General features: G+C 44.8%; 1 protein-coding gene and 1 non-coding gene across 9 annotated transcripts in view; one reads left to right on the top strand and one right to left on the bottom strand.

Moving 5' to 3' along the window:
• HIPK2 (homeodomain interacting protein kinase 2) overlaps positions 1-15,815 on the bottom strand; it is a 173,946-nt gene that overhangs the window by 24,898 nt on the left and 133,233 nt on the right. For 2 of the 8 annotated variants that reach the window (XM_032305957.1, XM_032305962.1), the window contains exons 8-11: positions 13,104-13,311; positions 12,061-12,182; positions 3,223-3,365; positions 84-263 (exon numbers count right to left, since the gene is read on the bottom strand). In XM_032305957.1, coding sequence (XP_032161848.1) covers positions 84-263; positions 3,223-3,365; positions 12,061-12,182; positions 13,104-13,311 — 653 coding nt within the window. The remainder of the gene's footprint in view (positions 1-83; positions 264-3,222; positions 3,366-12,060; positions 12,183-13,103; positions 13,312-15,815) is intronic. The other 6 variants (XM_032305959.1, XM_032305964.1, XM_032305960.1 and 3 more) reach the window with 3 other exon arrangements.
• LOC116569741 lies at positions 6,699-6,805 on the top strand. Its single transcript, XR_004277171.1, has one exon. It is a non-coding gene; the product is annotated as a U6 spliceosomal RNA (small nuclear RNA).

Here is a 15,815-nt window from a genome sequence, read left to right as displayed (position 1 = left end):
GACTCGGAGCACATGCCGGAGCACAGGCTGACACTCCTAATGCTAAGAGATCTCCCCGCTCCAGGGCAACTCTCACCACCTACCTCGCAGAGGACTGGTGCTGCTTACTCTTCCGGGAGGAGGTGGTGCTGGTTGGCTGCTGCCGCATCACGTGGGCCACGCCCACATTTAAGGGCTGGGCGGCTGGAAGGGTCACATGACCAGTCAACAGCGTAGGCTGCTGCATGATGGGATTGTAATGGCTGCCGTGAGCGTGGGTGTTCCTGTGTGGGAAAACAATGGTTAAACAAGGAACTTTACTGGTTTTATAAATATGGAGCTGCTTTTTTTTTTTTTAAAGGTTTTTTTTAATTTATTTGACAGAAACAGAGAGGGAGCACAAGTAGGCAGAGCAGCAGGCAGAAAGGAGAGGGAGAAGCAAGCGCTATGCTGAGCAGAGAGCCTGATGGGGGACTGGACTCCAGGACCATCATGCCCGGAGCCCAAGGTAACCGCTTAACCCACGGAGCCACCCAGGTGCCCCTGGAGCTTCTTTTTTAGGATAAAGGTTCCTCCCCAGTTAAAAGCCAAATTAAAAAAGTTGACTCTCACGAGCTCATGGGGTTGTTGAAGAGATGAGCTCAGCAGATCAGCCTCCCAGGTGCGATGACGTTTAAAGGAGTGGGCAGAAACCCAGTTTGTTGGTGAGTGAGAAAGAGGACATTGCAACTGGGAGGAATGGTAAGTTGCAAGTTCACCTTAAGTTCTGGGGAGAGAAGATAAATAGTCCCTCTACCTTTTAAAGTCCCCAGACAGGTGACTGTGTACATTTTTAGAGTTTGTGAGTGACTTTAATGGGTTATCACAGTCTGTGAGGTAGGAGATCATGGCAATGCCATTTTATAAATGAAAAAATTGTAGCTTATATTTTAAAAAAAGGAAACAACTTAGAAAACTAGACATTGTACGTTCTTGCTGTTTGGAAATGTTAACATTCTTTTGAATTCTCCGGTGGCTAGCACAATGCTCAAGCATGTAGCAGCTGATCAATTAATTACACGCTTGCTGAATGAACAATTAGATTAACTGAAGGTTGACTAGACGTGTACAGAATTTGGTACTAAGTCAAAATTAGGAAGACACATGTTGATAGAGGTACTACTGGTAGCCATTTTCCTGAAAATGGGTTATCTTTCAAGAGTTCTTATGATCTGGGTTGTGTGGAGCTCAAAGGCTTATTTTCCCACAGAAAGATTAAAGGTGGTGATTAATTAAGAGACTTGCCCATAAAAGCCCATTCAGCACCTAATAGAATTAAAAGTTGAAGGAGAATTTACTTGAATTTAAAAAACATTATAAAAATCATCTTTGCAACTTGGGGAAAAGGATGAATAGAAAAAAAAAAAGGACTATACAAGAGTGTAGAGATTTTGATAGTGTTTTTGGACATTTACACTTAGAAACTGATGTTATGGCTTCTTGAGTTTGTAGCTGCTGTTTCTTCTACAGACATGGCATTCTTTTGACACAAGTCTAGCACCAGTACTTCTCTTTAATTTATTAGCCACTGTTATGGATGTTCTTTGGCCCACACATGAAATGGAGAAGAGACTGGAAACAAAGTGTCAGCTTTAAGCGTTTCCTGTGGTAACCAGGTAAGAGCTATGGAGGGAGGAGGAAGAGGAAAATCTATATGAGTGAGTATGTGAGTTTTGCTAAAATTAAATGAGCTATAAATGCTGAAAGACACAGGAAAAAGTAGTACAGCATATATCTGTGGTCTTTTAGGAGAAAAGGGGGAGAGAAAAAAACCAATTGGTCAGACAGCTTTTCCACTTGGTTGCTGTTCCTAATGAGCTGGAGAGGGAAGACAGTCTCACACAGCACCAGCCAGTGTGAATGGGGGGAAGGGAAGATAACAGATCTGTTCATTTATTCATTGCCTGTCCTACAGCAGATGCTAGTTTAATACATGTTAAATATAGGTCAAGTGCTTTGTATTTTATCTTAATTTAAACCTCCTAGCCATTCTATGAAGTAGGGATTATTATCCCCACTTTACTGAAGAAGAAACTGAGGCTCAGGTTAGGTAACTTTCCCCAGGTCCTGCAGAACCAGAACCGAACCACTGCTTTGAAAGTGCTTCCAGTGAGTGGGGATGGACTTGGTGGGTGTTGTCAGTGGGAAGTGAGTCGGGCTGCAGGAAAGAGCCTGTGTCCTCTCTTGTTTCTACTAGTCAGAAAATTAAATGGAGGAAGAGAGGAAGCTGCCTTTGAGGCTTGCCTGGTGGGTGGGGGTCGGGAGGAGGGTTCTGTCTCCACGTCTTTTTGTTATACTGAGAGCGCTTCAATCACCATAGCCTTTTGGATCCGAAAAAGAACCTCAGGGAGGCTCCATGGTTGGTATGGAGTCTGTCCGAAGGTGGAGGGATGCCCTGATGTTTGGGCTGAGAGAGCCCAGAGGGCCATAGGAAGCTGGAACAACCTGGGGATTGCCATTTGGCTCTGCTCGGGTGAAGGGGGCAGTGGTAGTGTTGGGATGGAGAAGCAGAAAGTGGCCATAAAAACAACAGAGCAAGGTGCTGGTGAGAAAGCCAGTGCATAGGATGGGCGGGGTGCTGGAATCAGATACAGGGCACAGTGGGCTGGTGGCTGTCAGCTGCGGGCCTCTGACATCTGTGGAAAATGGACTTTGGTCTATCAGATCTCACTATTAACTGAAGAGACACATTCAGCAAACATGCCAGAGTTTACCATTCCAAATAAAGCCCCATTCTGTTAGGCTTTCCCCTGAGAGGTCAAATACAACTCCAGTGTGCCCATGTCTCCAAACACCTTGAGAGCACTTTCTAGAATTGCTTTGGAGCCTCAAGGACTCCCTGCTGCATTCTTTTACTGCTGACACATCTTTGTTCTCTGGGAGTGGAATTTAATTCTGAGAAACAAACCAAAAATCATCCAGAAGCAAGTCTGTGAATTACACGTGTGACCAAATGATGTAACTGGATTTGGGGTCGATGGCGGCCAACTGACCTTAAGGTAAAGAAGCTGATTTTCTTGTGTCCTGGTACAGTTATTGAAAAATGAACTCTCATTACACTGCAGTCGTATTCCACATAATCTTCCTTTTACTTTAAATAGTTCTCTCTAAGCCATGGAACTGACAGCATGGGCCTGGCCAGGAGCCCTCTGAGTGAGCAGTGGACATGCCTCTCATCCTAGGTATGCCTGCTTTCGTGCTTACCTCCAGTCGGCCAACTGCTGGGTGCCTGCCATGGTCTCGGGAATGACAGTCGCGTGCTGCACAGACGTGTGGGTGGCCACTCCGGTCAGCTGCTGCCATGCCGGTGGAAGCAGGATTTGCTGGGTCCCACTTGGCCAGGCCTGCTGCAGAACAGAGGACGTGTGCCATCAACACGTTTGTTAATCACACAGTCTGTCTGCCTGAGTCAAGTCCTGATTGGGCTTGGGGCTGAGCTGGACCCTGCACTGGGTGTTGAAGGGGAGACCCAGTCTTGGCCTTGAAAACTAAGTTAAGGGGAGATCAAATCGGTGACCTACACAGAAGATAGTAAGTACACGGGCACAGAGTCATATGGAAGGGATTTGTTTGCGTGGAAGAATGATTTGTTTAGAAATTCGCTCTAAGAACAATGCTCAGGGTTTCCCAAAGTTCACTTTGTGATTTGTGCTGGTACGTAGCTATGTGCAGGAGACCAAAACAGCTGCCTTGGGCCACACAAAGGTAACTTTCTGCCCTCAGGAAGTTTTCCATCTCATATCCTTTATTTTGCCTTTTGTTTAGGAATTAGAATCTAGACCTCCAGCTTGTGTATCTTCTTAACCTAAAGTAACATAATTCTGAGATCACCAGACACTTGCCCACATCTGAGAGCAAGCAAGCATGAAGTAAAAAATTCTCAGCTGGGGACTTAACCTTCACTGAGAATTACCCTGATCCACCAAAGCCAAAATGACATATAGTTAAGCAAGACACTGCTTGATTCTTCATAAATTTTAAGCTTTTTCTAAGAACTCTAAAATGAACTTTCCCGATTCTTCCTTAGAGTCACTGGCGGGCGGGGGTTGGGGGGAGTGGTTTGCCTGGTGTCTGCGCTTCCTGTATTTTTAGTCACTCTTCTGCTTACCTTTGGTTAGTAAATGATTCAGACTAAACACTGTTGTCCAGAGTTGGACACCTAAAGGAACACCGCTAAGGTAACATACTTCTTGGGCGGGTCAAGAATTTAAAGATTCAGTTACATGTTGTTCTTTCCGTTGGGCTGGGTATCACTGACATTGGATAAATTCTCGAATACAGTGCTCCACTGACCGCATCTTTAATAGGTGCATTTTGGCTCTTATGTACAGACAAGCACTTATGGAAGGGAATCACGAACTTGAGTCAAAACTTAATAAACAATGATGTGTATAAAATGATACAACACACTTTAGATCTGAGTGGATGGTTCACCTGGTCCATCCTTTTCACTGTGCAGATGAGGCCAGTGAGATCGCGCATACCTTTTTTACACTGCCTCTTTGCTTACTGATCTGTTTTGATACAGGCAAAAAGCTTAGGGACCACAGTTTATACAGTAAGTGTTTAATAAATGTTTGTTGACAAAATGAAAGAAGCAAATCTACCACGGTAATTAATTATCATTAACTATATTCCACGTTTAATGAATTCAGACACGGCAGAAAAATAATTTAATTGATTAAAACAGTTACAAGCTCAAAAAGTTAAATGACTAATAATTTTGTTGCAGTAAGGTTTATACTGACTTGGAGGCTCATTTCAGCTTTCCAGAAAAGCATGTGTTTTGACTATTACTTCTGAATTATAAATCTTGATATTAAGCCAAGGACATCATTTTCCCCCTACATTCCCAAAATGGATGTTAACATTTTACCTCAAAGAGACAGGGTAAAGGCTGTATTTGCCACCTTCCACTGAATGACAGGTTCAGCTCATGGGAGATGAACTTCACTCTTTTATGATTACTTGTGTACACTTCTATAACTTATGCTTTAGTACTACTTTATAATTTATAAGATTAGAGCTAATATATTTTTTTAAGATTCTATTTATACATTTGAGAGTAAGTGAGAGAGAGAGAGAGCACATGCTCTCACACACGAGCCGGAGGGGGGGGGGCACAGGGACAGGGAGAAGCAGGCTCCTGGCTGAGCAGGGAGCATGATGTGGGGCTTCATCTTGGGACCCTGGGACCATGACCTGAGCCAAAGGTAGACACTTAACCAATGGAGCCACCCAGGCGCCCCTAGAGCGAATACTTCTTGATGCATACTGTGTGCCAAGAACAGAGCTAAGACCACAGATAGGTATCTGACTTCATCTTTGTGTGTGTGTTACGGATTTTATTTATTTATTTATTTGAGAGAGAGGACAGGAACAGGGGAGAGGGAAGCAGGCTCTGCACTGAGTCCAAAGCCAAACGAACGTGGCGCTCGATCCCATGACCGTGAGATCGTGACCTGAGCTGAAATCAAGAGTCGGACGCTCAACCGTGGGACCCCCCAGGCACCTCAAGTTTCTGACTTCATCTTTATACCAGTTTTGTGAGGTAGAGGACTGTTATTTCTCCCCATTTCTCAGACAGATAAACAGAACTACAGAGATGCTAAATCACCTGCCAGAAATGTAGGAAATGAAACATTTATTGCTCTCTTTCTCTAAACCCAACTGAAATGATAGTGAAGGAATAAATAACATAGAGATCTGTAAGGACAAAGACAACAGAGGAGACAACAGTTAACAAGATCTCAGAAACTGGAAAACAGACGGGCAATTACTGAGTTATCTGAGGTCAAGCCTGTGAGAGTCCTTTACCTTTCAGTTTGCAGACCCAAAGTAGGAGGCTGGAGGATTCGCTCTAGGAAAACTGACTAGTCCAAGAGGAAAAACTACAGGTACTTTGGAGGATCAGGGAATCTGCCAATGAAAATGCTGGGCTCAGTCCTTATCAGACTAGAGAGAAGACCGCATTCAGTAGTCCGTCCTCACCCTCCTGTAGCTTTCAAATTTAGTTTTTTAGTGCTTTAGTCTTAATATGAATGAACAGCCCGGCACCTGGGTGGCTCAGTAGGTTAAGCCTCTACCTTTGGCTCAGGTCATGATCTCAGGGTTGTGGGATTGAGCCCCATATTGGGCTCTCTGTTCAGCAGGGAGCCTGCTTCCCCCTCTCTCTCTGCCTGCCTCTCTGCCTACTTGTGATCTCTCTCTTTCTCTCTGTCAAATAAATAAATAAAATCTTAAAAAAAATACATGAATGAACAGCCAAGGACAACCAGATATTAAAGGAAGCTTCTAATATGAGTCTAAAACAAGAAACTCAGAGGAAACAAAAACAGTGTAGAAATCAGAAGAAAATTTCCAAAACCTTAAACTGTCCTCACAGAATTAAAAAAAAAAAAAAAAAGAATTATACACACACACATGAAACATGATCATATACAGGAATATATATCTGTTTGTCCATATCTGTATTCAGAGAGTAAGAAAGAATTCTTAGAAATGAGAACTGTAACAGAAGTTAATTCCATACAAGGTTTTTAGAAAAAGCTGAAAAAGACCTCTTGGAAAGAAGCACAGATAGAATATATATAGAGAGAATAAAAGATGAAGATCATTAGATTCATTCAAAAGCACCAACATCCAATTAGTAAGAATTTCACAAAGAGGAATCAGAGAAAGTGCTGGCTTCGGCGGCACACATACTGAAGTTGGAACAATATGGAGAAGACCAGCGCGGCCCCTGCACAAGGATGCCATGCACATTCTCGAAATGTTCCATACTGAAAGAAGAGAGAGAGAAAATGGAGGGGAAAAACTTAAAGAAAAAATAAAAAACAAACTTTTAGACTGAAAGGGCAAACAGGGTCCAAGACAATGTATGAAAAAAAGACCCATGAGGAAGCATATAGTCACAAAATTTCAGACCAGTGTGGACAAGGAGAGTCTTAAGAGGGAGGAAACTAAGCCAATGGAAAAATGAAACCACCGTTAACTCCAGGACAAACAAGCTGCACAGGAAAGGAATAGAATCAGAATATATTATGAAGCTCAGCAGAGAATAGTATATAAAACTGAAGATAATAATTATGTAAATAATGCAGAGTGGTTCAAAAAGAAACTTCCTTGGGAAGAATGGGAGAGCGGAAGAGAGTGAGAGAGAGAGACAGAGGGAGAGGGACAGTGCATGGCTGGGCAGGTGCTGGGGGGATGGGGTGGTGTGGGGGCCAAGTCTTCATCTTCCACAGTAAGACGGAAATTCCAAAATGGAAATGTCAGAAAAAAGTAGTTTAAGCATGCTATTTAGAAACTTGGAGTTAAATGACAAAACAGTGAAAAGTTATTTTGGGGGGGATCGGAAATTGGGGATGGGATAGAGCAGGGCACTATTTTCTTGTAAGTTTATTCACTCATTTAACTTTAAAAATTAGGTGCATGTATTATTTTGGAAAAAAAAATTAAAAATAACTTCCCTAAAGTCACATAGCTGGCAGATGGTGGGACTGGCCTCTGACTTGTAGGCAATCAAATCCCAGAGCTCCTGCCCTCAGCCAGCACACTACCTCTCTTCATAGCAAGGATACACAGAAACGATGCCTCTATTGAAGATCAGGGACTCGAGGTAAATGCATGAAAGTAGCATGGAAAAGCCTTCCTTATTCATGAACAATTCAGACACCAAGCAAGACAGAAGCAGAGAGCAAGACAGAAAGGTTAGACAGACTCATTGCTAAAAATGTTACTAGAGGAGGTTTTGAGTGAGAAGCAGTGAAGTTTTAGATTTTGGACAGTTTAAGAAGTTCCAGCCAACTGTTTGTCCTTAGGGGAGCATTTAAAGGGATTCAGGTAATAGGACTTGACTGGCTAGAAGGCACCTTAGTCGTGAAAGGCTGTGGTCTTCCATGAACCTCCATATTTTGGACAGGGGTGGGGGGGGTGGGGTGGGGTTAGAGAGAGCTCCAAATTCCTGTTCCAGCCTTGTTGGAACAAGTCGAAAAGGGTTTTGGACCCCACCATTTGAAAAGTGAGATAAATTCAATACTGTCTTATCTGAGCCCGTATTTCCCGCCTCTCTGTCTTTACGCACTCGTTCCCAACTTCTGATGGTGGTCTGGGTGCGAGCTCTGGTTTGAGGCCTGAGAGGACAGAGGTGCCAGCCGCCGCTGGGCGGTACCAACAAGGCTGTACTGGTGAGAGTCTGGGAAGACCACTCCCAGATCACTGACACAAGAGGGTGTGAGTTCACTCTGGCCTTCTGTGCACATGTCCTTGCCCCCCCCCACCCCTAGAGAGACGGTCTCCCTCTGAAGGACATGAGAAGCTGCTGGAAGTTGGGGAGGAAAAGGCAAAGCAAACAAAACGAATGTGAGGACTGGACTGAGAAGACTGCATCTCTAAACTTTCACAAATACAATCCTTGGAAAGGTTTAAATATTTGTAAAAAGAGTGATGCCCACTTGCTGGATATACTTAAGGTAAGGAATAATATTTGGGAAGCCTCTGCCTGATACCTAGAAATTTACCCAGAGGAACATGAAGGTGCTATTTTAAATTTTAGTTCTGCTTTTTTAAAAAGCCACCAAACAAGTTTTATAAGTTAGCTTACTTTCATCCTTTGAAGGCACCAATTAAAAATACCAGGAGAGCTCTATCCTTCTAGGCTGACATACCACTGTAGATTAAGTGAACAGAAACAACCAATGGACAGAAAGACACACGGTGACACTGGGTAGTACAGGAAGTTTTTTTAAACCTAATATAAGAAATCTTTGCATGTCGAGACACATTGGTCTACCGTGGTTTTTTGTTTTTTTGTTTTTTTTAAAAGATTTGATTTGAGAGAGAGTGCATGAGCGGGTTGAAGGGTAGAGGGAGAAGCAGACTCCCCGCTGGGCGGGGAGCCTGACTCAGGGCTCAATCCTGGGGCTCCAGGATCATGACCTGAACCGCAGGCAGACGCTTAACTGACTGAGCCACCCAGGTGCCCCTATCGTGTCCTTTTTAATGGCTACATGGTGTTCCATTTTATGCACACACATCAATTTACTTAACAAATCTATGATGAACATTCAAATTGCCCCTAGTAGTTCCGTGTTATAAACACTGTAGAGACTAAACTCTTTGTACAGGTATTTTTTGTTCCCTCTCCCAATTAGAGCTTTAGGTTAAATCCACTTGGAGATTTACAGCACTCTAGGGACTCTCTTTCAAGTAGGCAAAGGTAAAGCTCTTCCCTGCTATGATTAAAGGACAAGCAAATTCAGAAATGCTGAGCCTACTGGTTTTCCCCAAACCGAATAATGAAGAATGACTAGGTTAGCTAATAAGAATGCTAATTATTGTTTCTTTCAGAAATGATTTCTGGCTTGCCAGGGTTAAGTGGGCAAACAAACAAAAAATCTGTAAGTATGTGCAAGTTCTATAGGTTTTGGCTCACAGAGGAGGAGCACCAGGAAGCTGGTCTGGATTTCTGCCAATCAAAGAAAATAAGAACAAGATAGTTGGCCCCTGGAGTGAGCTTATAGTTCTTTCTCTTGATCTTTCTTGGCCTTTTCCGAACTCCCTCCTACCAAACTGTGTGAGCAAAAGGAAGCTATGAGGACTGGTGAGCGAGGCAGAAGTAGGCGGCCTACTTTAAATATGGAAGGTTCTCTGTTTATAAACTTCCAGCAACACAACTCCGTAGGCCATCAGAAAGTGGTGTCAGTGGTCACTACAGGGTCATTTTGGACACAAGAACAGAGATGAAGAATGATACATATCCACCTTAAATAAGTTGTTCCAGAACACAGAAGAAGAGGGTAATTATATCCAACATACTATACTGTGTGAGACTGGGATGACCTCGAAGCTCAAATTAGATAAGGATTTTGTAAGAGAAAGAAATTATAGGTGACTTCTCACTTCTGAATATAGATAAAAAACACTAACAATCCAGTATTGTAAAGCGTAAATGCGAATCAAACACACGTGATCAAATGAAGCTCATCTCAGAAATACAAGGACAGTTTAACGTTAAAAACCTGTTAATGCAACTTGTCATATTAGCAGATGAATGAACAAAAACCACATGAGTATTTTAATAAATGCATAAAGAACATGTGATACCATTCAAAAGGTAGCAAGCTTGGTAAAGTTTCTGTCAAATACCAATGGCAAACAAAGTATGGCAAACAGAAGAATTTCCTCTAAAGTTAGGTACCAGTCAAGGACGTCCAGTGTCCACACTGTTGTTGAACATGGCTTGAGGTGCTGCTGCACAGTGGAAGAAGGATTGTAGAGGAAGAAACAAAGCTAGTAAAAAGGTAGAATCCATAAGAAATCCACAGGAATTCATAGAAACAACCAGAACTACTCAGAGTTTAGAAGGACTGCTAGATAGGGGCACCTGGGTGGCTCCAGTCATGATCTCAGGGTCCTGGGATCGAGCCCCGTGTCAGGCCCCCTGGTCAGCGGGGAGCTTGCTTCTCCCTCTCCTTCTACCCCTCCCTCTGCTCGTGTGCACACATGCGCACACGCATTCTCTCTCAAATAAAAAAATAAAATTTAAGAAAAAAAAAGGACTACTAGATATAACAAACTGAGTAGAGCCAACAGGTTTCATCCTGGAAACCAAAAGCAAATAATCAGAAAAGAAAATTAATAAAATTATTAATAGTGACAAAACCTGCTAAATATTTAGTAATTATTCCAAAAAAGGGAAACTTTTAATGAAAAGAGTAAAAGATAAATATACAGCTATGTTATATTTTGTGCATGAAATGACTGAACACCGTAAGGATATCAGCTTTTCCTCAGGTAAATACAAAATTTAACCCAGGTCCAGCAAATACAGTTCAGGGCCTTTTGTTTTGTAATGACAGTTGCTAAATGCTGTGTAACTCTGAGCCAGTGATTGTTTTGTTTGTAAGACTGATGGTTAAGTTCATATGGGAAGTGAAGGGACAAGACTGACAAGGAAATTCTGAAGAACAAAAAGGAAACGAGGCTTTCCCAGACAGCAAGAAGGGTGCCAGCTTTAACAGTCAAGACAGCGGGGCCATGAGAAAGGCCAACTGAGTAGGGAGCCCAAACACATCTTTGCAATTCTGCTACATTAAAATTAAGCCCGGAAACTTCTATTCAACAGAAGATACCATATATGAACTGTCTGTAGGAACACTCTGAGAATAGGCTTTGGGAACCTACTTTATTTACAAATTAATGTGCTTCTAAACTAACAAAATTTAGGTTAAGCAATCCTTGCTGCCCAACGATGGAAACGATTCTGTAGAAGGGTTTGTGTCCTGATTCTCTCACCTGATAGCTATGGGACTCTGAGGCAGGGATTGTGCCTGTTTTCTCTATTTGTCACCTGGAGACAGATACCTTACTTATCATGCTGTTGTGGGGATTAAATCAGTTAACAACTATAAAATGTCTGGCATAATGATGATGTATTTGTTTGAGTGCCATTAAAGACGGATGACTGTTATTACTGCGTCACTCTGTTGCCTTAAATTTCCACAACATGTTACACATTTTCAACCACTTTCACCTCTGTGTTCTCATTCTGCCTTCAGAGTACCTATGTGAACAGATAAGGAAGGTTCCAGCTCACAGCTTCTGTGATCCTGGCTTTTCAGCTCCGTATGAAATAAGGAGATAATCTCTAAGGTTCTTTTTGGCTCTAAGAAATCATTTCTATTTTATAAGAAAGAAATTCAAGGCAAAGAAATGTTAACTGACTTGCCTTAGGTCACAAAGTTATTAGCGGGGGTAGGATTAAAACCTATGTCTCCCATATTAATTTGCATTATAAAGCTACAATAGTAATAATAATTTCCCCAGACTCTCCCTGTGTCTAAATTTCTTTGTGGAATTATAAGCAAGATACGTAGGAAGGTGATTCACCTGGGGATCATTCAGAGTATTACTGATCTATTCTAATGAGTCAAAGCACCTAACTCATCGCCAAGGAAGGAATTAGTGGAGATCTATCTCTTTTGTGAACAACATTAACACGGATAATGGCAGTACGAGTAATACTAAAGAAAGAATTACCTGGGCGAGCAGACCTGGTTGGATCTGAAGAGGCTGCGCTCCTGGGGCTTGAGTGACGATGGGCACGGCATTCTCCATTCGCACGGAATAGCCAGCGTGCTTCGAGGGCGAGGCCTGCAATCCTGTTCCAGACCCGGGGAAGGGAGAGAGGGGTTGTTGGGGGGTCAGAAACCGCTGGATGTGGAGAACCTTCCTAGCCAGCTGGTTGGGTCTCTTCCCCACCCCCAACTCCAGTCCTCACCAGCTGTCACCTGGCTCTTTGCAAGTCTCCCCTTTAGTTTCTAACTTAAAAATTTAAAAGCCATAAAAAACCCAACTTTGAACATTTTTGGAGATCAGAAGGTCAAATTAAGGAGTCTGTAAAAGCCTGAAGGGGAACAGTTATGCCAACAAATCACAGCAGAAAAATGGCTTCTAACATGTAAATACACTTGGGGTCTGTCAGAGCCAGGGGTGTTGGGAAGAGTGTACGAATCCACTGGAATGGCATCGACACTGGAAGGGCACCGACTCTGAAACTGAGCCACCACACACAGGTGTACACAGTCGAGGGAGCGGAAATAAACACTTGAGATTTCTGGATACATGGTAACCTTGTGCACCTCAACTCTGGCTTCTTCGAGCTCTCAGAAGAGCATTGGGGTGTGTGGCTCATGAATCATTTGGGGGACCAGCCTAGGAGGTACTTTTCAGGGAGATTTGTGTTTTGCATGAGAAAGGAGGCTACACTGGCGGGCAGAGTGGCAACTCTTTCCAGATAACCGCCCAGAGGATATTTTATCGGACAAAACATAAGCTGACATCAGCCTAACAACAGAAGCGCAGACAACACGCTCCTTTAGAGACAGCTGGCCAGGGACCAAGACACCAGCAAGGTGGGGAGAAAAACAACTTGGTGCTGAGGCTTAAGTCCTCTTGTTTCTAGGCTGGCTGAAGCAGGAGAGGGGCCCTCAAGTTCAGTGATGCCAGCAAACTGCGGGTACCAGGGCCCTGGAGGTCGCGCGGTAAGAAGCAGGTGAGGGGCCGCGTCTGCTGGTCCTCACCTTGGAAGCCGGGCGGACACACGATGAGAGCTTGCTGGAAGGGGTCGGGCCGGGCACAGATCTGGGCTGTTCCCGTCTGCAGCGGCATGCTCCGCTGGGCCACTGCGGCCATGGACGCCGCTGAGGGCTGGTAGAGTGCAGATTGGTAGTTTAGTATGGAGACTTCGGGATTGGCTAAGGAAAGAGTGGCACTGGTGGAGGTGGGAGCCTAAAGGAGTGATGGGGATTAAACAAAAATAAACAAAAATAAAAAATGAGGGAGGTGGTATGCTGGGAGCCACGAGTCTAAAGCAAATAAATGAACTCGAAAGAAGAGCAAACGAATAAAAACCAAGAGCAAAAAAGCGAAAACAGAGGGGGGGGTGGAGACACTGCTGAAGTCCCAGGGAGAAGCGGGCACCTGTGGCCACAACAGAATCAGCCTTGGTGCTTCCACTCACGCCAATTCCTAACATTGGCGGGGCTCGGCCGAGAGGGCACACTGAAGCTTGCGTAACGGAGGTCTAAAAATTGCAAAGTTAAAAACCAGGCCAGGAACTATTTATGTTCTGCCTTTCTGCTTTGACAAATGTACTTCACAACTACCTAGAAGGCCAGGTTTGAGTTCAGGACTCTTAGATTGCCTGGGTTCCGCACCGGACCATGGTGATGGGGTGAGGAATGGGCGAGGGCAGGGGAGGAGACGAGAGCTGACCTCCTGCTTCCCTTCCTGCCCCAGCTCCATCCCACAGCTTGGGTGCTCCGGGTGCACGTGTGCGGACCTGCCAGCTCACACGTGCAAGCTCTGTTCCCCCTTCCCTTGGGGCTGGTGGCACAGTCTGTACTCAGGAGGATGAAGCAGGAGGAGGCCACCTGCAGGCACGGGCACAGGCACAGAAGGCACAGAAGCACGCACACACACACACACACACGGAGGAAGGCTGTGGGAGGCCTCGGAAGGGGGCCCTCCTGCTCGGGCCTAAGGCGAGTACTGCTTACAGAGCTGCTCAGATGGCTGCAGAGGATGTAACTGAAAATTAACACGCTCTAGAAACAGCTAGGGAGAGGGACACACTGAGCCTGGGGCTTCCTGTTTGAGTTTGGGGCATTCTTACAGTAGTGTTCGGCTCCGAAGGCTGGAAGCCAGAGGGGAGAGAGCCGGTGGGTCAGGAGAATTTAAGTGGGGAGGAGTTAAATAAACTCTGAAATTATGTCCTCTCTCCTGCATCTTTCGGAAAGAGACATCATTTGAGAATGAATGTCCGTGGGAAGCACGGAAACTCAGTTCTGAACTGGAAATTCTCTGGCTTTGCCCCGTCTCAGCCTTCTTCACGCTGATCCTGCACACGCTAGGGGGAGGAGGGCGTCTGCGTCCTCAGATTCAACATGGCTTACAAGTTTTGCTGCTAGAGCTTCCGGGGACTGGATAAGGAGGCAAGAGCCACACGGGTATCTTGGACACACGTAGAAATAGAATTTTAAGAAGGTACGTATACATCTCAAAATTGGTAAGAAGGATAAAATCTCACTTTACCAAAAAAACCCCAATTCATTTTACATTTTTATTTGTTTCAATACTTAGACTTTATGGTGAACTTTTGTGCAAAGCAAATTAATCTGTTTGAAAGTAATCGCTACGTTAGGTGACATACATGTTTGGATTTTAAGATATGTGTTGTCACAGTTAAGTGGCTGTTTTGGGCTTCCAGGTAGCGTGACTGGGAATGTATGTGGGAGGTGTGTGTATAAGCATCTGTGTTTCATTACTGATGACATGCCTTATGTTTCCTCTCTGTTCTCTCTGTGGCCCCACCTGTCCTGGAGACTCCTCCTCATACACATTTCCCACTGTCCCTTGGGCTTCCCTCCTTGGGGACCAACAGGCGAGTCCCACGAGGGAACTCGCCTGTTCCACCTCCTGTGGCACCTCCTGTGGCTGCCTCCTTCAACTCATCCATGGGACCTGACTCTCTAATCCCGACTTCTTTAGCTGGGGGTCTCTCTCTGGTCTCTCTCTCCTGGGCTCTGTTTAGTGAGTTCTGGCCTCCACTTTCCCTTTCCAGTTCTTCTTGGGGCTGAGGCTAGAACATTCTTTCCAAAAGACTACCTTGTGCCTGTCACCCTCTGCCCCCAAATCTCCAATTACTGTCTAATGAATACTGTCCACGCACTTCAGTCTGGCACACCTTTCCCATGGTTTGGCCAAACCTCCCCTCCGAATTTATCTCCCTCTGCTCGCTGTGCTCACGGCACCAGCCAGAGTCCACTCACTGCGGGTTAGCGTAGTGCGAGCGCGGGCCCTGCTGACTCACACACAGCCTACGGCCCACAGCGTTCTCTCCACGCCTCTGCGCTTCAGGGTCTCACCTCTGTCCCCTGTGCCCTGCACTGAACCCCCCCCCATCAATTTAAACGAACTTCTCTGTCCTATTAACCCATCCAGAGGCACCTGCGTGGCCCAGTCGGTTAAGGGTCAGACTCTTGGTTTTGGCTCAGGTTGCGATCTCGGGGTCGTGAGATGGAGCCCCACGTCGGCATGCAGTCTGCTTGTCCCCCCTCTATGCTCCTTCCCCCACTCACTCTTTCTCTCCTCAAATAAATAAATAAAATCTTAAAACACCACCCCCCCCCGCCCCCCGCTTCTGCCAGCTGATGTGATGGGGTTCTGGTGATGAAGGACAGAGCCACGGTGGTATTTTGTCAAGCAGCTCATAGGTCTGGCTGTGGACACAG

The sequence above is a fragment of the Mustela erminea genome, chromosome 11 (assembly GCF_009829155.1).
Source record: "Mustela erminea isolate mMusErm1 chromosome 11, mMusErm1.Pri, whole genome shotgun sequence".
Classification (NCBI taxonomy): Eukaryota; Metazoa; Chordata; class Mammalia; order Carnivora; family Mustelidae; genus Mustela; species Mustela erminea.
Note: the sequence above shows the minus strand (reverse complement) of the source record. Positions and strands in the feature narration are given on the sequence as shown.